The 24,895-nt window shown below is 39.0% G+C and overlaps 1 protein-coding gene across 2 annotated transcripts in view; it reads left to right on the top strand.

The window, feature by feature from the left end:
• Positions 1-24,895, top strand: part of LOC121325132 (C-Maf-inducing protein-like) — a 65,155-nt gene that overhangs the window by 19,118 nt on the left and 21,142 nt on the right. For both annotated transcript variants that reach the window (XM_041267429.1, XM_041267428.1), the window contains exon 2: positions 24,702-24,827. In XM_041267429.1, coding sequence (XP_041123363.1) covers positions 24,702-24,827 — 126 coding nt within the window. The remainder of the gene's footprint in view (positions 1-24,701; positions 24,828-24,895) is intronic.

Genomic DNA, 24,895 nt, shown 5'->3' with positions numbered 1-24,895 from the left:
GCTTTCACACAAGCTAGGGCTTTTTTTTAATGCTGTTGCCTTAGCAACCTATTGTTCTGCTGTGTGATGCTCAGACAAAGCTCTGGAAGGATGCTACAGTATTGTTAATGGAGAGCAGTTGAAGGCTGCAGCTCCTTTTGATGCTGGCACTGCTGCATTTGTCTACAATGGCATTTTTGGTGTTAGCAAACGGTCACATGAAAATAACTGTCACTGCCTTTGAAGAGCAGTGAGTGCACTCAGCTGCACGATAATGAAGTAATTGTGGATTTATCTTCTAAAATTGTCTTAAATTATGTATGAACCCCCGTTAATTGTGACTTTTTGCCTCCTTAGTATAATAGTTATTTTTCCCTCGCACAGTGTTTCTATTTTTCTGTCTGCTTTTCACTTGTTCCTAGTTCAGTTTTGTGGCACTTACTGTAACAAGCTCACCGGCATCTCCTTGTAGATAAACTGGTTGTCTACAGGAAGCGAGAGGAACAAAATATCTTGGTAGTGTGGCGCTGATACTTTTTAGCTTTATATGACCATTAAAAACTTATTTAAATATGATTATCGATAATAATTTTTCGGTACAATTAATAATCAAGACTAATTATTGATAATATCATAATTCCAGCTCTGTAACACCACCTTCTACCAATAAGTTTAGACACCTTTATTTACCAGAATTGCACCATTGACATTTAAAGCAAAGTGATTGGGAACTACTGAAGAATGCCTTTTGACAAGATGTTAGTGCTCAATCAAGCAGTGCTTATTACAAAATGTGTCCCGTTGTATTATGTGGCTGTTCAAGGCTGTGATTATTTATGGTCAATGTACAGGCCTACTCATACAATCTCAGAGTAAAGTGTTTTCTTTTGAAACTCTTTCACTTTGACATTTGTTGAAATTTGGAGTTTGTCCCAGAAGTCTTCTGCTCTTGTAGTTCCAGGCATTAGGGGCCTGAGAAGGAATGACTGTGTCGCATGTAGCAGACTATTATTTTGGGGATATTTGAAACAAAAATGTGACATTAAAATATGTGTGCTATTTTTAGATTAAGCAAACTAATATGCTTACAAAATAAAGAAATTCTCAAGAGGGGAAACAAATTCTTTCCCCTGTTAGCTTATCTTTAGAGTTTTCTTTCTTAGAATTCCTATTGAGGCATATTTGGTAGATATTTGGTAGGTCACGTAGAACAGCAGACCAGTACTTTGAAATAGCAATTATTCCCAGTGACAGTAGACTCTACACAGAGACAGACTGTATGCCGATATGACTATATAATTCTATAGGAAGACCCCACCCTAAATACAGTGTCTAGTTAAGGTTGCCTCATTAGCAGTAGGGAAGGTACAGAGAAGGGCAACAAGGCTGACCCCCTGATCTCAATGACATGTTTGGTTAAAATAATTCAATCTGTTACAGGAGGTGTTGTAAGAATGGATGAGCTTTGATGAAGCTGAGCAGTTGCTTCTTCACTTGTTTCACTTTGAATGGTAAATTAGCCCAATTGAAGCCAATGATCCTCACCTGATTGTCAGCACCTGATTCAAGTGGAGAGCTCAGTTCAAATAATCAAGTAATTGGTTCGTGCAGCACTAACTTACAGTAAGAATCTTGATTTGATACTGCTGTGCTTTTTTAATGGTCTCATCTCTTGCAAATAATTACAGTTAATTGCAATTTTAAATGTGTGAAAGTCAGTGTTTAATAATATTGTGTAATGCGGATCTACAGTAGTCTACAGTAAAGACACCTAGCCAGAAGAACATGATGGTGAATGGTGTCTGGTTATAGAGAGGATACACAGTGATTCTAAGGGGGTAAATCACAAAAAACTATATAACATAACAAAAAAACAGGTCTAAGCCCTGAGTTGTTTGTCTCTGGATACAAATTGATTATTTTTGAGTTAACCAGAAATAACCATTACGTTTTCTGTTTATCACATGCGTAATTAAGGATTTACTCACCATATATTTAATTTAGCGATTTTGTTTTGTCTTATACTCTAAAAATGCTGTTGCTATGGGGAATTCAATCCTTGACAAATATGTTATTGTGATGCCACTGTTGCAAGCAGGCCATTGAAATAGAAAAATAAATACACTTTGGAACACCCACATGCATTGAAGTAGGAATGCCCTCTGTGCACTCTGTATCTAAAGGTGGATACAGGTATCCAGTCACTATTCAGTGTAGGGGGGGTGGTCAGGTGAGCCAGTAACAGGCAAACATCGCTGCATATTAAGTGAGAGACTGGATCTGCAGGCTTGGATTCCATTCGGAAAATTAATTAGCGATGGCAGGAAAATCAAGACGTTTAACCCAGCCAGACTTGAAATCCTATGAATTTCTTGTGTGTGTGTGTGTCTCTCTCTCTCTCTCTCTCTCTCTCTCTCTCTCTCTCTCTCTCTCTATATATATATATATATATATATATATATATATATATATATATATATATATATATATATATATATATATATATATATATATATATAGACACACACTCACACAGTCAGCACTCGCATATCTGGTCCTCTAAAATTTTAACTTCACTCATGGTTAAAAGCATGTGACCATTGACCATCTGATTATTTCATTTTGGTCCATTCCAACCCAGGCCGTTTTTCAGGGAACACAAAAAAGGTACAATGTCAAAAATTCATAGCTGAAAGGACTGTGTTTTAAAATAAGTAGGCTTCCATTTAGATGTACTGTACTTGGTTTTGTTGGTACAGTACTATATTTTCAACAGAAATAGTATTTCATTTCAGAACGATATGGTTCTGAAAATGTTACTAGCCAAAAGAGATGACATGTGGACTGTACTACAGTACATACTTTTAAATGCAGTACATATTGCAGCAGTATGTAAAATTCCTCATTAATGACCCAACAGTAAAACTAAATCTAAATGTTTCCCATGCACAGAACTGCATACAACATAAAAAGCAATGCAATTTAGCAAAAGGTACAAAAAAAAAAAAAAAAAGTTTACAGAATTAAAACGGTATCCAAAGTCAGTAGTCCAAATTGCAGAATATAGTAATAATGTCATAGTTCATTGAAAATGAACAAAAGCAGCTAAAGAGCACTGATTTAAAAAAAAAAAAAGAAAGCATCACAGTATCTAAAACTGTATAATGATGAACATTACTTTTTTTTGTGTGTGTGGTGGGGATGGGGGGGAAGGTTGTAACAAACAAAAACACAGGACACGGCACTTTCGCCAAATTAAAAAGACAAACAAAACGGACTACAAAGACAAACAAGGTGAGCTGATATTTTAACTATTATTATTATTATTATTATTATTATTATTATATTATTATTATTATTATTATTATTATTATTATATTATTATTATAACCTCCGTCTCCAATCCTGTTCTCCACTCACCGAAAACACAACCCCGAGTGGGTGAAAACGTGCTGCTTTTATGCAGCTGTACCGAGACTCGATTGCTAATCAATCATTCAATTGGAGTCACGGTACAACTGCACGTGAATTAATAAAGTGCAATTCCCCGTGCTCACATATTACATTTTACTTGCACGTGAAGTGCTGTGCAATCCTCATGCCTAAATACAAATATACATTTTAAACTTGTTACAGAGACCCATTTATATCCCGTGTACCAATGACTATACACCAACATTAACACACAACATACAACACAAAATACACACAGGGGCGGGGCACTTTGCCACAGTTACATAAATAGCCGTAAAGCCAATTTAAGGACTGAAAAGTGCGTTGTTCATACCACTCAATTTGTATGTTATGCCATGAAAAGTTAGTGGCTGGTGTCATGCTATTGTCTGGTACGCGTTACAAATTGTTACACAAACTACTGCACATGTCCGGTACAGGTCATGCATGCCCAAATCATTTCCGTGGCTAAACCAGGAATACCCATCAGAACCTAGTACGTGACTGTTAGTCGATAACAATGCTTTGGGTAATGATGTTCTTGAAGTGATTTACTTTGGGATGTTTCTTAAATGTATATTCTAGTCCTCTGTTAAGTAATAATATAACTTAACTGTTAATAGAAAACCATTTAACCCTAATGTTTAATGTTGTAAAGTTGTTTGTGATTCATTTTTAAATGCAAGCAATATTATGTGAATGCTGATAGCCTAATAAGGATATTTTAATAGAGGAATTGCCATATAAAAAGTAATATGTTACCTTCAAATGAGTTAGGGTAGCTACAGTATGTGCTTAATGATATCTCAATTATATTAAATGAAAATGTTTCTGATATTTATTATTGCTATGGGCGGTGTGCAATAAAAGATCATACCATTGTTATTTTCCTGGTTAAAATGCTGATAGGTAATGGAGCTAGTATTAAATGTGTTGTTGTTTTAGCGTCTCTTGTATTTTCGGAAAGCTGGTGTGTGTAGGAGAGTGGAGAGTCATTGGAGTACTCCTGTCCTGAGTTCAGTTTTGAACATTGCAGTTCTGAACTGTAATGCATGTGGGATGTACTCTGCAAATTTGTTTTTTTGGCTCTGCTCAATTAGCAAACAGCTGTGGGTGGCTCAAGTGGAGGAGACTTAGGAGTTATTGGGGTTTTAGTGCAGTATTGAACAATGCTATTGGTTGAAAAAAGAGCAAGTTACTTTAAATGTTGTAACCTTTTGTGTCAATGCTAAGAAATTAATTGTCTTTTAAATTAGCAGGTTTTTTTTGTTTTGTTTTCAGTGATAAAGTAGGTTTGGATTTTGTATTATATCTATATATTTTACTCATATTTATTTCAAATTGTCCATTTTATATTCTCGTACAATATTCAATTGCAGTGGTTTACTGTGTGTTTTAAATGATAAAACAATTTTGGGGGGAAAAAACAGACAATCCTCATAAAACAGTACATTTTTGACTTAAACATTATTTCCATTTGTCATTTTAAATGTTTTAATGTCTTAATGCTGCTCGTAGCCAAGGTGTCTTGGTCCTGGAGTAAGTACTCAGTGAAGAATTAGCTCCCCATAACTGTGCTAATGACTTTCCTAAGGGACTTAACTGGTGTCTTAGAACCTGTTGTGATTTCATGAAACAATCAGAACTCAATTCACCCCCACACCCAATCATTCTCAAGAGGCAAACTAGTTTTGATCCCTGTGTCCTGGACTGAAAGTAATCTGGAGATGCTTTTAAACAATCAGATGACCCCACCCTCCACACTGATTAATATGAAATGTCTAACAATAGCTGAGCTGCATCTGAGAGAGCACTGTAAAACCCCATCTCTGGCACCCTGTAGTACTAGCTGGATTCAATGTGTGCCTGAGGGTTTGGCTCTGGTTCAGTCTAGCCCTTTCCTCTGTAATTTTCTTTGTTGCTGCTGCAGGGTACTGTAACAACCCCACTTGGAGTTTTATGTGGAAGTCCTATAGAGAAATATGCTGCACTGTATGCTGTAGAAACCTTCTTGTTTTTTTTTTTTTTTTTTTTTTTTTTTCTACTAGCTGCAAGATGCCCTAGGTGTGTTCACTTGAGATGCAACGTTTAATCATTTGGTGGTTTTTATTTGTTTTTCATGGTTTAAACATTCATTTCTCTATAATTGCCGCGGTGCCCCATTTTGGAGCCTAGCTAGCTCCAGTATGTAGAAACGTATGATTTCCTTGCTAGACTAATTCTCCTACGTCTGTTTTTGTTTTGTGATGAGAAATGGCAGAATCTAATGAATGGATCGCCTCTCTGTCTTAACTGCATAACTACACGATATGCACAGACATGTTTTCAGTTGTATTGTGTAAATACATTTTTTCCAGCTTTTGGATACAAAAGTGTTCCCAATTAATTGATTATTGACCAGCATTGTGTTGGATATTCACAAATTGACTGCTTATTGACCCTCTAGTTTTCACTACACGTTGCTGAGGGTCCCTGACTCAAATGACTTTTCCCCCCCTTAAAGACTAACAGAGCATGATTTTGATAGCCGTTTTAATTTTCTATGTATGACATACATTAGATTTCCATTAAGCTCAATGTATTTTGTATAATTCAGTTCTTCACAGAACAAATTGACTTGTCTTTCTATGTGAAGGAAGTAAAAATCGAAATACTTGGTGTACTTTCTTATTGTGTATTTCAAAATGAAAACTATGTTTAGTTTTTCAAACAGAAGGGTTATTAGTCACCAGTGGACTAAAAATGGGGGTTTGTATGCAATTGTACAAGTGACACAAATTCCTGGTACTATTCACAGCACTCCAGAAACGTCATGTTCTGTCCATGGGGCTTTGAATGTCTCAAGGTACGCCAATAATGATATGCAGACAAGCCAAAAACAACGGTTAAGAAAATGTGAATCATTCCTAGGGACCAAATGACCTCTTGCTTGACCTGGCTGTGTTAATGATGACAAATCACAGAAGCTCTACAGTGCAACTGCCATTTATACCAAAATAAATTATTATTAAAAATATATATATATATTCTTCAAAATTAACTACTTTTTTCCACTGTTCCTGTTTTTGACTGCCTTTATGTTATCTGATTCAAATAAAATGCCTTCATCAGCAATTTACACCTGACTAATATACAGATTAAATAGAAGGAATGGGTTTGATTTTACTTTCACAGCAAGCAAAGAAAATGACCTTGATGGAAGGTCAAGAACTACATATGCTTGCATATTCTCTGGATAGATAGGTAGATAGATATTTATATTAATCCTCATACAATTTCCAATAATATGACACAAAAAATATCCCAAAAAGTACAGTATTGGTGTCAAGAATGAGACATTAATAATAATATTATTATATACAGCTATTTAGAAAGTACAGGCCAATGTCAGTTTCCTTCAGTAGCTGGTGGCGAAGCTGTGCTGAGGTTTAAAACGTTTTAATGATGGTGGCTTATCGCAGGTTATAAAGGCTCTGGAGGTAATTCTGAGGTTTTAAATCCAAACTTTTTTGGGTGATTTGTCGTGGAATGATGCAGATGCCCAAATTAGAGGGCATTTAAAATAATTAGCCTACATACTGAGCTAATGATTAAAGAGTTGGCGAATGAGCACAGGGCTTCATTACAGGAAAACTGCGATCGTAAATGTCAGTGTTTTAAACTTAATAGCTTCATGACCTTCTACTGTAAAAATGTTTCGTACTGTATATTGTGTCTTTTAAAACTTTCACCAAAGTATAAACACAAGTCAGTTTGTCACAAGATTTGACTACAGAATCTCCCATAGGCCAGGTGCTTGCATTTATCATTTGAAATATAAAGACAGTTACTGTACAGTTTTTATTTTATTTAAGTAAGTGATTCTTAATTTGTGAGTAGACTCAAAGATGACTCAACTGTATTCCAAACGCAACATTAAAACTGCAGTGATTAAAACAGGGACCCTCCTTGGGACTTAAGTTTTAAACATTTCTCCAAGGGAGTATAACGAAAGCCTATACGTGCGACATAAACCGGTCAAAAACGATGAGGTTTATATGTGTGTCATTTTCCAACCGATAACGTAAGCTTAAGTTTTGCATGTTTGGTGATCGTTGGTAATTTAGTTTCGTTTCTGTTTATTTTAGTGCTTGGATGTGCGCCACTGTTATTTATAAACTGAATAGCAGTTGCTCATGTAATAAACAGGAAGCTGGATAGACTGAATGTGAGGGATTCCTGTCAGCAAGTCTTGTGTCTTGTGGTTGCTTGCCTCTGTAATGAGCGTTCTTGTCTTCAGAATATAAGAATCCGGGGTTCAGGTTTGATATGGTATTAACTCTGGATGCTTCCTCTATTAGCAGGAGACATAGCTCTTCTGTTTTAGTTGTGTTATCTGCATTCTAGATAAAACGATTGAAGATTACCTGGGAATGGCATTATTTTTAAGCAGCCAGCAGTGCCTGTCCTGCATGCTTAGATTCACCATTTTAACTGGAGAGTGGGTCCTTCCTTGCAGCAATACTTACAAATTTGCTGAGTGTAAATCTCGCACTCAGAATGTCACTGACAAAGTATTTTAAATGTTCAAACCAAATCTGTATTTATTTGTACTGTATGTTTCTAAATGTCCGTTTGTTACCTCTAATCAAGTTTTGAGTGTACTTTCTCTTGCACTATTTTTGTATGACAGACCCTGACAGCCAAAAATGCACAAGAAATACACTCTCACCTAGCCACTGAACACTTGGGAACATACAATACAATCAGCACGACTAGTGTTTGATGGCTCCTTCTGGCTTTCTGAGGTTAGACACCCAACATGCTGGCCCACCATTGTTTACAAGGCTGTGTTCTGGTACAATTGTTGCGGTTTCATTGTGTAAATAAATCCCTCTGTTAATATGCTGGCCTCTTTTAGCAAAGTTGCAGAGTTGTATCCCAATTGTTTTTCTTTTCCTGCCAGTACTCATCCCTTCAAGTGGTGAGCCTCTTAGATCATTACCTCAAAAAGAAGAATGAACAATACTGCAAGGTTGCATGGCAACAGTGCATGATGTGGTTTCCATGGTGATCAATTGCAGTGCCATGAAGACTGTAATTGGGTCTGACTTGCTTGTGTGTGTGTGTGTGTGTGTGTGTGTGTGTGTGTGTGTGTGTGTGTGTGTGTGTGTTTTTATGTGCATTTACATTTGTTTCAACTGTTGCTCTTTTTATGAACCAGCAGTGAAGCAATACAGATTTTTTGAAGGGCTCATGATTCTATAATATCTTTACACAGTTAAACCTTGATGTTAGGGAAGACAAAGTTAGCCTCACAGACAGGCAAAAAAGCTGGAAATGATTTAAAAATGGAACGCAGCAGACATTTCTCGTCTGGGAAATGAACTCTGTGCGGCCCATACAGGTTGAAATACATGCTTCATTTCAGTTCATACCAAGGTTTGCCTGGTCCTTCTCTTATGTCTTATGTTGTGTGCTGCTATTCTGTGAACAGTAACTGCAATTTTTAACCATCTTAAGCCTTTATTTTCTTACTGATGTGAAGACCCGGTTGGACTCAAGTCTTCCCTTGTGTATGTAACGGGCAGTGTTGTGTGCTGCACTTCAGATTGTCTGGTCCTCTGTCGGTGAGATGGGATGAGGTGAAAGGCTCGAAAAACCATGAATGCAGAGAAGCCTGGCTCTTTGGCATTGTGGTTAAGACATAGTGCGTAGGGTCGTCGGTTCGCACCTCGCCTCCGCCTTGTTGCATGTAACAGTTTGACGCAAATCACATTCTTTGTCATTATTTGTTTCATACACAAAACATTTGGTTTGTTAATAATAGCACCAATACCCTCCACAGGTGATTGTAGATAATTATAGATGATTGTCTACACGTTGCTGTAGTTAGTTGCCTAGCAGGTAATGTCTGCTGTTTTATTTATGTTTTATTACTTTTTGGTGTGTTAAAACAAACAATGGAAATCCTTTGTAATGCACATATATTGAATACCTGTACACCTTCTCTAGTGGTACCAATTAGGGTTAAAAAGGACCTATGGAAACAATTTCTATAACTAGTAAGGTAAACAAAAGCTCCTCAAGATAAGGCCTCCATTATGGGTTATTACCAAGCAGGATCAAGAGGATGATGCATATTGTGTGTTTTAAGGTTGGTTGTAATAGGACTCCACTCATTCTCAAGCAGCAATATGTGAAAGGCTAAAGCAGTCACCACATTCCCAGTGCCAGCTTCTCATGTCTATTACTGTATGCAGCTCTGGTGTGCTGCCAGGCTAATATGCAGCATTCAAATCCCAGCGGCTTGACCATTTTGATTATTTATATAATGATGCCACCAGTTTGAATGATTACTTTAAAAAATGCACAAGAAAAATGGAACTCAAATGACTGTGTTTATATTCTATTTTATATTGGAATGGGAATGGGGTATTGCCTGTTTTTTTCACAGACCCCTTACTTATCTGAAATAGAAAATAGTCCCCTCTTTAAAAATCTGCCAAACATTTTAACAAGCAAGACATCTCACAAGTAGAATGGTACCCCAAAATGTTCTCCTTTTTCTAGGACAGCAGTATAACTGGTGATGGGGAATGTGTTGCCAGATAACTTCATTCACTCAGACTACTATTTTTTTCCTTGTTGTGATTCAGTGCTGCATACAAGGTGATGTAGTCTAAGGGTGGGGAGAAAGACAAAGACAAGTAAAAACAGGTTTGCAAACTCATTCTTTCTGTCAAGAAATGAGAGAACCTTATTTGTCCTGTCCTTCTGATAGATATGCAGTGTAAAAAGACACATTCCTGAAGCCTGTATAGTCTGACCAAGTCTTTTTTATAGCCTTTGTCGATTTTTAATATCCTCTCTGCCATTTGTTTTCATTTAATTGATTCATTTACCTGTACTATGCCTGGAGGCAATGTGAAATGTGCTTTCAAAAGTTTGCAGCACATAAAATGGCTCATTTGTTCCAGCTGATAACACTGTGTAACAATATTTTTTTTTTTTTTTGGTTCCTGGGTAGTAAGTGTTATTTCCTAATTGCTTATGCCTCAAAAGTATAGAAAATGGCTATTATTCCCCACAAACTTTGCTTTTGTGACCAGGACAGTGATATTTTGAAATGTACCTATTTTCCAGAACATTCCAGATAGATTCAGTGCTGAGTAAACTTGGAGTAACTTCTAGAACTTTCTAGAACTTTCCAGTAATATAAATAGTAGTATAAATACAGGGGCCTTAAGCCCACCAGTTCAGTTTAGTTCCAGCTGCCTAAGTGGATACATATCTGCATTTTTCTGGGAGGTCATAGGAGACTTCAAAATGGTGGCATTCCTGATGGGTCTCCAAGGCGGTTTTACCAAGTTTCCCTGCTATCTTTGCCTTTGGGACAGCAGGGACACCAAGGCTCACTACCACAGGCGGGACTGGCCACAGCGGACCGAGTTCTCTGTGGGGAGGAACAAAGTCAAGTGGGAGCCACTGGTGGACCCCCGGAAGGTGCTGATGCCACCACTGCACATCAAATTGGGCCTTATGAAACAATTTGTCAGAGCTCTAGATAAGGAGTCGGCAGCCTTCAAGTACGACTTCTTCCCTAAGCTGTCTGAGGCAAAGGTCAAAGCAGGTGTCTTCGTCGGACCACAGATAAAGAAGATCCTGGAGTGCAATGAATTCCCCAAGAAGCTCACTAGTAAGGAGAAAGCTGCTTGGAACAGCTTTGTCGCAGTGGTTCGGGGCTTCCTGGGCAATCACAAGGCCAAAAACTATGTGGAGCTGGTTGAGACTCTAGTGAAGAACTACGACACAATGGGCTGTAGGGTGTCCCTCAAAGTCCATATCCTTGATGCTCATCTTGATAAATTAAAGGAGAACATGGGAGCATACTCGGAGGAGCAAGGCGAGCACTTCCACCAGGATATACTGGACTTTGAACGCCGCTACCAAGGACAGTATAACGAGAACATGATGAGAGACTACATTTGGGGGCTGATTCTTGAAAGTGATTTACAGTATAATCGTAAATCTCGAAAACTACTCACTTCTAAATCTTTTGTAGTCATTTTTGTATTACTTTAGTATAAATACATGTTAAATTGGTTTCATATGTTGTTTTCTCATTGGAAATAGGTAAATTTCAAAATATCACTGTCCTGGTCACAAAAGCAAAGTTTGTGGGGAATAATAGCCATTCTCTATACTTTTGAGGCATAAGCAATTAGGAAATAACACTTACTACCCAGGAACAAAAATTGTGTTGCATAGTGAATTAATGATTTTGTCAGCAATCTCTTCCGGTGAAAGCTTTAACGCACCCAGGCCATGTAACAGTGATGTCATCATGCTGGCCGCCTAGGCATGCTTGGCTCTTGGAAGATCCGGACCCACAGAGATCAAATTAATGACAGCCGCCATTCCTTCGCTGGGTCATTTGTACAGAGGTTCACTGGACAGAGGCCAGGATGAATTTCGGGGCAGTTTCCCATTGGCCTTTTTGTCTCTAAACATAGATCTCCTTTTCCATGAAATATGATTTTATTACAGTACCCTGCCTAACATCTGTCTCATTAATTAAGTCACAGGTGTCTACCATGGAGATAACAGGGAATTGAGATCCTTGTGAATTTTGAAGTTATTCTGGAGTTGTGAAATGGCAGGTGGTGTTGCATTTTTGATTTTGCTACATTTTCTTTGCAAAGGGTTTGCTCTGCCCATATAGCAGGGATGTCAGATGGACACCTGTTGTTGACTCAGCTATCAGTATCGGATGCCACTTTTTTTGCTGTTGACATGACAACATGCAGTGCTTATATTTTACAAGGAAATATTTCCTTATGTCTGAATTGATACACCAACTCCTAAAGATGAATTTAAATTTAGTAATCAGTGTGACAATACCTTTGTTTTTGTGTATGTATGTGGGCCTTTCATTGGACATTAGATGGGGGACTTTATGGAAGATGGTTATGGGTCATTTTTGCTCAAGTGGACCAAATCCTGGGAGGCGTTTCCTCCTTTTGTGTTTGATGATCCATAAACCACATGTGAGAGAGGAAATGCTGCCACAAATTACATAATTCATTGAGCAATCACCATTGGTTCACTTGAGCTGGGATAACCCTGAAGGCTTCTTACGTAACAAATGACCAAATTAGTCAACACCTATGGGATGCTTGTTATATCTGTAGTCTTAACCTCTGCCCTGTTTATTTTACTATAGTTGTATCTGGGCTACTACATTAGGCAGCTACCTGTGATTAGTCAGTGTACAGGATAAACAAACATTGGGAGAGGGCTCCTGGGATCTGCTAATGAAGTTAGGTTACAGGACAGGCCTTGTTTCTGGTAGTAACTTTCATGACATCCCAGTGTTTTGGCTGGAAGTGTCCTTGCCAGCATCGGCTTACCATCCTGATGCAGGGTTCCATTTAAAGGATTGGGTTTCAGCATTCTGGAGTTAAGCTTTTTTTAAAAAAAATAATAATAATAATAAAAAAGCTGGTGTGCTGTACAGTACAGTGGGTGTAGGAATGAAGGAACTATTGATTTATTTCCTCGTCATATCTAGGGACTAGCATCAGTACAAAATGGTCCTTGAGTTAATAGTTTTAGTCCTTCCGACCTAATAAAAATCTCAGTGACAATTTCATCCTGAAATTAATCCAAACCTTAAAGTTCCCCAGTAGGACAATACATCATATTCTGTAACTAAAACCTCACTTCACTCTGGCTTATGGTGCCTGTTGGCTTAGATTTGGGAGTGGCTTTAGGACTGGTCTAGCAGTAATTCAGCTGGCCTGCCTCGCAAGATGTGAATCAGTCTTGGATTCGAAGGTCACTAGATGGATATTGTAGGGGAAAGTCAATCAATTACAATCTATTAATAGCCTCTCAAATGGGGTCGTGCTAGCACAGCTGTTACTATAGCCGCATGTAATATTACAAATAAAGAAACTTACTGCTTACATACAGTGTAGTACTTGTTGGTACCATATACCTGTATACCAGTAGATCTTTACAAAACAGGAAAGGGAAAGCTAACATAGTACCCCAATGAGTGCAAAAAAACGTAACAAACATGTTTCACCTTGTCCTGAGTTCAGTGCTTAGCAGGGGGATTAAACTGGAGACAAGAATTGTATAATATATAAATAAATAAACACATATTTTTTGATGTCCAATTTAATTACAAGCTACTTACTCCCCTGTCATTTAGCTGAGGGAACGCAAAGCCCCTTTGTCCTTTGGAACTTGGTTTTAAGCCACTGCATCACACACCAAGAGATAATTGGGATTTGATATAGCAAAGTTTACTCAAACTAGGTGTGCTGGAACCAGGTTTCAATCCACTGTTCCACAGAAAGTGGCTTCATGTTCCCTTAGCTTTAGAAACATTAGTATTGGTGAATAAAAATACCTATTTTTTGTACAATAAATAATCAACACTTATCAAATTATTGATAATATCACGATAATGGTTTATTGTTCCAAACCTGTCCTTAACTACAGTAAAGTCTAAGGTGCTATAATTGTAAGGAATTCTGGTGTGTATGCAGTTGCTTCAGCCTCTTCATTATTCAGATTCAAACACAAAACACGTGAAAAGTTAGGTAGTTGAACCAGAGTGTCACCTATCCTCCTCTTTACCTCAGGACGTTCTGCTGGGAGCCAGAAGAAAACATTGTGTCAACATAGCTTGTGCAAAAATAATATTCAGTTTGCATGAAGATACCAGTTTCTGAAAGTCAGCTTCTATTTCTGGCCCAGTAATTAGATGCTCTTTTGAAGTTTGATGGATAACTTTAATGAATCTAATTTGAAGTGATCCCAGCTCTTGGGGTAGGTGACACCACCTCAACGACTTCTGGCTTGCTAGCAGACCTGGATCCTCACAGCTGTGTTTAGCAGAGAGTATTTATGAAGTTTGATGAAAGGATGCTAATTGATTTCACAGACGGGAGAAAGCCACAGCATTTCAGCTGTAGAAACACTATGAAGTTTCTGCTTTCATATTCAGTATACTGCATACATGGGCCTGTGTCTACACTGCTTATTCATTAGGACATGTACCTAATGGTTTGGTTTGCCGTAATCACAGACATTGTGTGTCGAGAGAGAGCCGTTCAGTCATTAGGATTTTACACAATTGGTGGCGAATGCGTCCAGGTTCATCCAAAACATGCACAATTGGATGGACATCCGGGGATTATAATGACTGTGGGGGATGTCTGAATGGACTGTAATACTCCTCTATCCATCGTCATCTTGAAAGTAGCCACCTCCATCAGGGTGCAAGAGCAGCATTGTTGGGTGGACTTAATTTGCACAATGCTTAAGTCAATTACAGCATTTCTTTGGTCTTCCAGAGGAATTGAGGGACTCTGAGTATGCCCAACCCCATGGCCTGATGATTAGGGTTTCTTATTTCATAAGACTTATAATGGATAAAAAAGAAAAACCCTAATAAGAGCAAACAACAATTGAATATTTGCTGATAACCAGGAGACGAATTCTGCCCACATTGCTTAGTAATGTGTGTAGAATTAGCCCTTGCTGGGGACAGCACACTTTTTAGAGTTGTTCTTCTATTTGAGAATGGCTTATCCAGTTGTAACAAAATGTGCTGCAGCTTGGCATGAGTGTATCAAAATGTGGGCTTCCATAGAAGCACTGTATTCATATGTGTGCCATATTTTTATATCCAACTGCAATGTAATGTAACAATATTCAGCAAGTTTATGTAGCAAAATCAGTTAATTCTATAGGGGGATGCAAAACGTTTGGCCATAGCTGTAGCTCAGGGTGAGGTAGATCCTAGTTATATTGATACTGTAGTTCTAATTTTGTATAACAGTGTCTTTGTTAGATGTTCTCTGAGTTAACTAGCACGTTACCTAAGTAACCTTAGATATATGTAGCATAGGCACAAGTTTGTCATTCCTGAATGTAAGGGAACAGAAAATGGCAAAATACGCTCAGTTAAGCAAAGAAAAAAAAGACTGTAATTACTTTAAGAAATGAAGGTCAACCTTTAAGACAAATTGCAATAACTTTGCAAGTGTTTGTAACTGCTGTGGCCAAGACCATCAAATGATTTGAAGAAACTGGCACTCATGAGGACCGAACAAGGTCAGGCAGGCCAAGGGTGACCTCAGAATCAGAGAACAAGTTCATTCGACACAAGTCTACGAAACCAGCGATTAACTCCCCCTGAAATACAAGCTCAGCTAAATGCTACTAGAAGTACAGATGTTTCAACATCAACTGTTCAGAGGAGATTGCGTGAAGCTGGCCTAACTGGAAGAATTGCTGCAAAGAAACTATTGTTAAGAGTGCAGAATAAGAGGAAGAGACTTGCCTGGGCCAAAAAACACAGAAACTGGACGTTTGAGGAGTGGAAGTCGGTCTTGTGGACCGATGAGTCAACATTTGAAATATTTAGGTCCAATCGCCAAGTATTTGTAAGTCACAGAGAGGGTGAGCGCATGAGTTCTGCATGTATGGTTCCCACTGTTAAGCATGGAGGAGGCAGTGTCATGGTCTGGGGTTGCTTTGCTGGTGACAGAGTTGGTGATCTTTACCAAGTCCATGGCAAGAATCTAGTTATAAAAATAATTAGATTCTATCCTAATACATGAAAGTAGATCCCGCTTAGTTGGGGAGCATGGTTTGCTATGATGGAACGAGTCTTGATGAGCTGAATAACTTTCAGTTCTTATTATTCTAGCCCCAGTTGCCCGAATCATTTTTTGTGGTCTCATCCTAGCCTACACCCCCCCCCCCCCCCCCCCCATATATATTAATGGAGGTAACGACCAGTCCGCGTCTCTCCCAGTGAGCAGCATGTGACTAATGCAGGCTCTGTGTAAACACTCCAGACACACCACCACCACTGCTGCTCTCATGTGTACAGAAAGCTTTTGTGTCTCCCAGCAACAAAGGCCAGTTAATGACAACACCTGCTCAGCCATCAATTTACTATAGTGTAATGTTCCAAACTCTGACCTTTTGCAGTGGAAGACCACTGAGCCAACGCATACAGTAGGTCATGTGAGAAGATTAGCTTTGGGGAATGTTCTACTGTTGTCCCAGATTTACATTGAAAGAGTGCTGTACCAGCATTTAATACAGTGGAGAGCATTTAATGACTTCAGTGGGCAAATGCTCACCTTCAATGGCCATTGGCACGCTGCAGAAGTGTACTCTTCATGGATGAATCCCGGTTTCAACTGTACCGGGCAGATGGCAGACAGTGTGTATGGCGTCGTGTGGGTGAGCGGTTTGCTGATGTCAGCGTTGTGAACAGTGCCCCATGGTGGCATTGGGGTTGTGGTATGGACAGGCATAAGCTACGGACAACGAACACAGTTGCATTTTATCAACGGCAATTTGAATGCACAGAGATACCGTGACGAGATCCTGAGGCCTATTGTCGTGCCATTCATCCGCCTCCGTCACCTCATGTTTCAGCCTGATAATGCACGGCCCCATGTCGCAAGGATCTATACACAATTCCTAGAAGCTGAAAATGTCCCAGTTATTTCTTGGCCTGCATACTCACCAGACATGTCACCCATTGAGCATGTTTGGGAAGCTCTGGATCACCGTGTACAACAGCGTGTTCCTGTTCCCGCCAATATCCAGCAACTTCGCAGAGCCATTGAAGAGCAGTGGGACAACATTCCACAGGCCACAATCAACAGCCTGATCAGTGTTGTACTGCATGAGGTATATGGTGGTCACACCAGATACTGACTGGTTTTCTGATCCACGCCCCAACCTTTTTTTTTTTTTTTTTTAAGGTATCTGTGACCATCAGATGCATATCTATATTCCCAGTCATGTGAAATTCATAGATTAGGGCCAAATTAATTTATTTCAATTGACTAATTTCCTTATGAACTGTAAATCGGTAAAATCTTTGAAATTGTTGCATGTTGCGTTTATATTTTTGTTCAGTGTAAGTGGCAGGCTTACTGGTGACTTGTGTATAAGGAGCAGTTTTTGTCACCGGGTTCTGCAGTAATGACTTAAAGTAATGTCTGTTTTCCAGGTAGTGAAATATTCCCACAACAGGTTGTGTCTCTCTGCAGTACATGTAGTCTGCATTGGAGTGGTATTTCCCCTTGTTTAAAACACTCCTGTGACATCATCCCTACTTAGAATACCAGAATTAATGACAACTGTCCCACAAGTCGTTAGTGGTCAGATGCTTTACTCGGATGTCTCAAGGCTTGACTGTAAGAGTCATGTTTCAATGAGGGATCCCTGCTACATCTCCACCTGTCACCTGGCAACAGTCTGGCCCTAGTGGATGTAATTCATACCACATTTGCTCTATGTGGTATTTCTTAATGATAGATTTCTTAAATCCACTACAGTGTTGCAGGGGAGCTGGCTAATGGTCACACCATGGGGTATAAATGAGAATACATTAGTGAAGATAAATATTTCACCCACATGCCTGTGTGGTGTGCACGGTGAGTCGTATAGTCAGGGGAGTGCAGACTGGCATCTTGGCTGAGCAAGGCTAATGATTTTCGCTTGGGATTCTATGTGAGCGTCGCTTTGGCCCTGGCGCACTAGTTTGGGAGACAATCCTAAGGGACTGTTTCTCCTAATGTGCTACAGCTGTCTTGGCTGGCCAGGTGCCTGGTGAGCTCTAACAGACACCTTCAGGGCTGGTCTTTCTCCTCCAGGGGCTAGCAGCTTGCTGTAATCCTCCTGGGTGTAAAGAGTCGACTGGCTCGGTAAAACAATTAGGTAATAATAAAACTACCTGACAAGGGAAGGCAGGGGAATCCTAGTTAAATGTATAGTACTAATAATACAAAACAAAATGGCCTTGTGATCACTTTCAAAGGTTTTTGTTTTAAAGCTATTGGTAGCACTAGAGTGCTGTCTCTTACTCCACAGATAGCACATGCAGTGAATGGAACAGGAAGTGACATATGATGTACAGCCATTGATACGACGAAAGTACAACCAGCAATTTCAAAAGGAAGCATTGCAAAAATTTGTCCAGAATGGAGCAACCTTTCTGTTTCGGTTAAGGGCCAATTTTCACTTCCTAATTTTTTTGAGAGGCCCAGGTCTCCAGGTGCATTGTGTTCTGACCAAAGACTGAGCTTTACAGATAGAAGGTTGGGGTGGCAGGAAATTTGGGTGAAATACAGAGAGTTATCACTTGATATCAGTAGCTCTTTAACAGGAAACCCTGTACAGCTGGTCTCTATGTTGTCAGTTTTTCAGATCTCAAGCCATACCCCTGCCTAATTTAATGTTTGTTTCACACCCTGCCTTTGCGTACAAGCATTTCAAAGAGCAGTGATCACATTCCTTCCTCTGTCTAGTTCTTTAGAAAGTGATGTGATAGGTTACCCATGAGTTCATAAACAGATAAAGGTGATTCTGTATTGCACGTACAAATCAAGACCATTTTGGAGTGGTCTTGGGTTTTGCGTTTTGGCTTCTTCTAATTCATACTGAGACACTGTAATTAACTTGGTGGTACCTAAATGCAGCATTTTCCCAAAATTAATTGTTTTTATTTTAAGATGGATAGAATTAATGCATTATTGGCACTTTTGTGGGGCAGACTTAAAAGGTGAAAAAATATCATACATTCCCCTCCCGTCCCCTCCCCTTATGAATTGCTACTGCTTTGCATTGTCCCACACTTGTTAAACATGGAGCTTGTCATTTCTGTAGGTGGGTTTCCTTTGCCGTCACATGTAGACAGTGTTATAAAGAAGCAGAGGCAGCTTTGCTGATATGCAACAATAAACTCCTGTTATTTCTAATGTAGCTCAACAGTTGCTAAGGAAAAGCAAGGTTGCTATGCCAATGTTAAAGTAAATAAAGAATGTGAACAAACCCTGAGTGTACATATTCTTTGCCAAAGATAAATCAAGAAGAAAACAAAATCTGTTCCACCAATAAATGCAAATATACAGTATAGTTATGTGCAGCCTGTTTTCAACATAAAACCTTTGGTGGTGGTTTGAAAGTGGAATTCAGACTTGACATTTCCTTCTAAAAGAATTTGATGGGGACCCCGGGGGGGTGGGTTTGGTGGGGGGGTTGACTCAGGCACTGAGTGAGCTTGGGGCTGGAGATTTGCAAGGCTGGTCTTTGTCCTCCAGAAGCCAGTAGCCCGCGGACATCTACTCTCAGGTTCCTGGGTGTAAAAAGATGCCAATTGGCTTGTGGGACCGGGGGGACGTCCACTGAGCTTTGGGTCCCTGAGCTGTGTGGAGAATCACCACGGTGAAGGAAAAATTATAATAAATGGGCATTCCAATTGGGAGAAAATAATAAAAAAAAATAATAATTGAAGATTCTAAATTATTATAAAAAATGAAGTAAAAAAAAAAAAAAGTACACAAAATAATACACAATTGTAAACACTGGCACATTTTAAAGCGGAAGTGATTCAAGCTTCTAACAATATTGTTGGTCATAAATTGTTAGTAAATACAGCTTTACATAATGGGATCCGGAATTGTTCAGGAAGTAGCGGTCACAAGGTTGACCTGATACTGAGATGGTTGGCGTGTTCTCTGGATGATACTCAGCTTCATAGATTGGGTGTCCCTGACCATTAAATCAAAGAGACCTTCAAGGCATTTGCTGCCTATAATGCCTTAAACATGGCAGAGGTCCATTACAGAGTGGCTATGGAGTAATTATGGATGGGAAACTAAGAAATCACGAATGGAGAGGTTAAGATCAGCAGACATTGCAGCTGTGGAGAGAAACCTCATACTTTTTAACCTCTATAATTTAATTAATAAAGAATACAAACAAAGAGATGAAGAAATTCTGATATAGTTTGAGTTTTTGTATGAGCGTGGACATCCGAAACGTAAACAGGTACCAATTTTTTGACATTTTTATAGGTGTTATTCAACCTTTGGGTAACACAATACAAGCCAATGCCATACTGTTTGATTAGTCTTTAGTTACTGGCAGTAATTCAGTACACATATGTACAGCATTCCCTTTGTATGTCCGGTTTGTTTCCCTTTGTAATAACCAGATATAGTAAATGTTTTATGTTTAATGAGAACTTTAAAAGGGGCAACCAAGCTTTTTCAAATTTGTGATACTTTCAAGTCCATATATCGCAAATTTTATGAAAGCCACTGATAGACAGGTTGGAACGAGGAATAAATGTAGCTCATTTACCTCGGCCTGCTTGGCCTGGTTTGGGGAATAGACTTCTAAAGCACATACCAAGGCCTCCAGCAGCTTTTAAGTCATTAATCTGGAAAAGGGACATTTCTAGAATGCATTACTGTTGAGCTATTCCCTCTCAACTCTTAGAACCATTCATATTTTACTTGTTTAGGGAATTTATTGGAAAAGCCATTTGAACACACGGTTTCTTTGAAATACACATCTTAAAACTTCTCTTGAAATTTCACAGATCACAGGTTCATATCCATCATAAGGATAGATAACCTCTGGCTGTGGAAACATAATCCTTTGACAGGTTCTAAAATCTGCTTTTCAGAAATGAAAGACCTCATTGATGTTTTCAAAAGGGTCATGGAGGGTTGGAAATTTCCACAGTTCTAATCTAGAATACCTTCTTAGACAGACTGGCCAACGTTCTAGGGAATTTAGTGGACCTGCTACTGTGGGAGCTCCCAAGAACTTTGCTCTATGTGAGAATGCAGGTGCTATCTCCCTGGAAGAAACGGTCATTGGTCTGTAGAGTGTTGTATTGTTGACAAAGTTTCCCATCAGCACTGATTAGTGTCACTTAAGCTATTTTGTTTTTCTTTTAGAAAACAAATGATAAACACAGGTCTGCTTTTTAAGGGGGTTTGCATTCATTGTGAGTAGTTCTGGCTTTGAGCTTGCTATCAGCTTGTCTGTAGAATTCAAGACTGTACAGCCTTTGTCGTCATGTGGCAAAGTGACCTTTAAACCACTTTGAACAATTGCAAACGCCATAAAATAGCAAGGAGAATTTAAGAAAGAATTTCATAAAATGACGTTGACTACCTTTTTTTCATTTGGGGGGGGGGGGTTAAAAAAAACAAACAAGAATAGCATTACACTGGGATTAAAACTTAGTTAATCTGTCCTGAAGTCTGTTATTGTGCAATAATTCCAAATCCGTTCTGGCACATGTGCTATTTGTAAACATTGCTATCACTCTTCTAAGGTTGAAGGGAGTGAGGGTTGCTGTTAAGGGCCAAAGCAGGTGATCTCCTAACACAAAGGTAGACTGCAATAATAGTAGGATTTCAGCAAAAGCCCACATGTGTCTGTTTAGTATTGTTCATATGGTAATACCAGCTTCAACTGACAACTGATTTTTTTACTTTTCAGTGTTAAATTAACCTCACAAAAAAGGTATTGTTTCAATAAAGGTGTGTCATCTTTTGTTGACACTCTCTCCTTCAACACCTGACAGACTCTTTCTCGGGTGGAGTAAAGAACATGTTTGTCAGCTGGTGTGTTCTTGTCACTGTGGGCTGGCATTAGTAAAGCCTATCCCAGAATAGTTTTTCAAACTGAGAAAGCAGTTTAAAGCAGTAGTAAGAATTTAAAGGGGAAGCAGCTTCAAATATCATTCTCATATTTTGTGACCGGCCCCTGACTATTTTATGATGTTTGCAATCATCCAGAGTACTTACTATTTTATTTACCCAAATACTGTGTTTTTATTATTTACTGTTCAGCCTCTATAAAGGAGCTTTCGTCTGCATTCAGGGACTGCTCTATAGTTCCAGTTGCCTGCAAAAGATGTCTGCTACATAGACAAGATCAGCCAGAGTGTCTTTAGAGAAGACACATTATACAGATTTATCAAAAAATACAAAAACATATCTGTAAACAGTTTGATATTTTGTTTATCACATCGATAAGCAGATCTTGTCTTCTCTAAAATCTCAGACAGCCGATCAACTTGGCAGCCCTCTCGCTTATGTTCTTTCCATCTCACAAACATTAAAAATCCTTGATTTTATTTGACGTTCTTCTGGTAAAAGCCAAAGTTAAAGTATATTGGGATGCTGGAGCTTGGGCTTTGTGTTACAAACAAACAAAATACGGCTTGAGTTTACTTTGAGTTTCGTTTTACTGTCATTGTGCTCATTTCTTACAGCTACCAAAATAACATTGACTCCTGACCACAAAAGAAATTGACCAATTACCAGAAAGTGAAACCATTTGCTTAAATGTTTCCCCCTTCCACTTTTACAACTTCCAAAGGGCCGGCTTGTAAACCCAGCCCATATATTTAATAGGCTTTCAGCGTTCAACGGCTATGATGTTGAAAGGTTTACACCCAAGAAAGGCTGGTGACGAGCTACACTGGGGCGATTTTTCCACCCTAATCCAGTATGAGCACAAAGATCAATGCAGCGCTCCTGTGGATTCTTAGCCAACTTGACGCCAGCAGGATTCAAACCCTACTTGCATGACACATACTGCAGATGTCAGTGCTTTTACTAGGTGAGCCGTGGGGAAACTACCAGTGGCCAAATGATGTAACTGTATGAAATGTTATGATACCAGCAATGATGTTAAAGCACATTTTAAGTTTTCCTTCAAAAAAAGGTTTTCTTGTTGTCATCTTACCATTTGAGGCACTTACTAAAGACACTTTGGCTGGGCTGCAGAGTAGCTCAAAGTTAAAGCACCTTAACACACACACACACCCAAAACGCACAATAATAAGAAACAATAAAAACCAATTAATGTAATTTGAAGCTAACCTAATAATTGAAGGTTGTGTTGACTGTCATTGCACTGTACGGCATGTAGAGTGTCCTAGCCCAGGTGCTGACATGTGCAGAGCTCGCAACTGGATCATTACATGCCTCAATGTATTGTTTCAAAATAGCTGGGGTATTTTGCTTTTGTCATCACTAGTAAAATTGAATATATTGTAAGGGGAACCTTGTGCTGAACTGGTGTTTTAAGTTTCTCTGTTGTGTTTGGCTCGCTGGTTCTGAGGGGTTAATAGCTTTCGGTTGTTTTTAGCGATAGGCCGTCACAGCCCTTGTTTTGATGACTGAACAATGTTCCCAGTAAATGATTAAACACAACCATATCTTCCTTCCTGAATTTGGGTCTCGATAAAAGCAACAGTGTACTTTTCCATGTCAATAGAAAAAATGTGATAACACGTTGGACTTCGAGATGAAAGATTTCCTGATCAAAACAAAAATAAACCTATTTGTTCAAGGTGATTAGTAAATTTGCTTTTCGTGTAGTATTACATAAGAATTAAAAAAATGTTATACTGTATTCACAAAATACTGGTCTGAAAATGAGCGTCGTACATTACCTTCTGCGCTATTGCTTCTAGATTTGTAATGCAGTGTTTTTAAACCAAGGTCTTACTGTACATTGCATTGAAGCCCGGTTTCATTGCATTCTCCATCACAAATAATTAAAGACGAGAAACAGGAAGTTCTGGAGGAACAGTTTCAGGTAGTGTCAGTAATGCTGTAAAACAAGAGCCCACAAAGCTACCCTGTCAGTCGTTGGTTTATGGCGTTTGATGCATAAAATGCAGCACAGACTGGAGGACAAAAGTCCCTGTGTGCTCAGGCCAGTGGAGTGCCATTATATCCAGACTTGCCACAGGGCTTGGCCAATCTGCCAAGGATTCTAGGAACTGAGAGAAACAAACAACCGCAAAGGTGGGGCATTGGTAACATTAGGCGCATTAGTTCATAATTAGTGCTGTGTCTTTTTAGAAATTACAAAACAAAATGATATACTTTTTTTATTATTATTTTGGTTGAATTGATCAATCTTTACCCTGCCAGGATAAGGCAGAGCTGGATTTTTAGAGCATTTTGCAGCACTGGAGAAAAGCAGTGGATTGCTTCTACCTTCTATCCTTGCTAATCCTTTAATTCAGGTTGCATTCGTGGTACTACAGAATGTTCTAAGAAAATCTTACTGTGACGTTTCCCATTGGGGTATGCATTGATTAAGTAGACACTTTTTGTGGTACCCACTCCCCCTTTTCCAATGTCAATATTCTGTTATTTTTCAAGAGCCTGACAGTTGTACCATTGCTTGCAGGGCCGGCAGTGATTGTGGGAGTTTCTCTGTGTACTGTAGCTGCTCAAATAGAAATGACATCTGTCACCTTGCCCATGTACTGTAGAATCCCTCTTGGGAGTTGGTATGGGAAGAGATAAGCCCCATTTAATGTGTCGTGGAAGTGTGGGCAGCTAAAAGACAACTGCCTCGGTAAACCTGCTGAGCCTGGTACCTTTCCTGATAAGTTTGTTTTCTCTTCACAGCCGATTGGTTACATGGAAAACGCCATCTCTTACAGCGCCATAGAGGACGTTCAGCTGCTGTCCTGGGAAAACGCGCCCAAATACTGTGTACAGATCACTATCCCTGGAGGGACTGTACTGCTGCAGGTTAGTGCTAAGCTTGCTTTTATGATTTATTTTTTTATGTATTTTTGTGTGTGTGTGTGTGTGTGTGT

The sequence above is a fragment of the Polyodon spathula genome, chromosome 13, assembly GCF_017654505.1.
Source record: "Polyodon spathula isolate WHYD16114869_AA chromosome 13, ASM1765450v1, whole genome shotgun sequence".
Taxonomy (NCBI): domain Eukaryota; kingdom Metazoa; phylum Chordata; class Actinopteri; order Acipenseriformes; family Polyodontidae; genus Polyodon; species Polyodon spathula.
The sequence above is the reverse complement of the archived record's forward strand: the minus strand, read 5'-3'. Positions and strand labels throughout refer to the sequence as shown.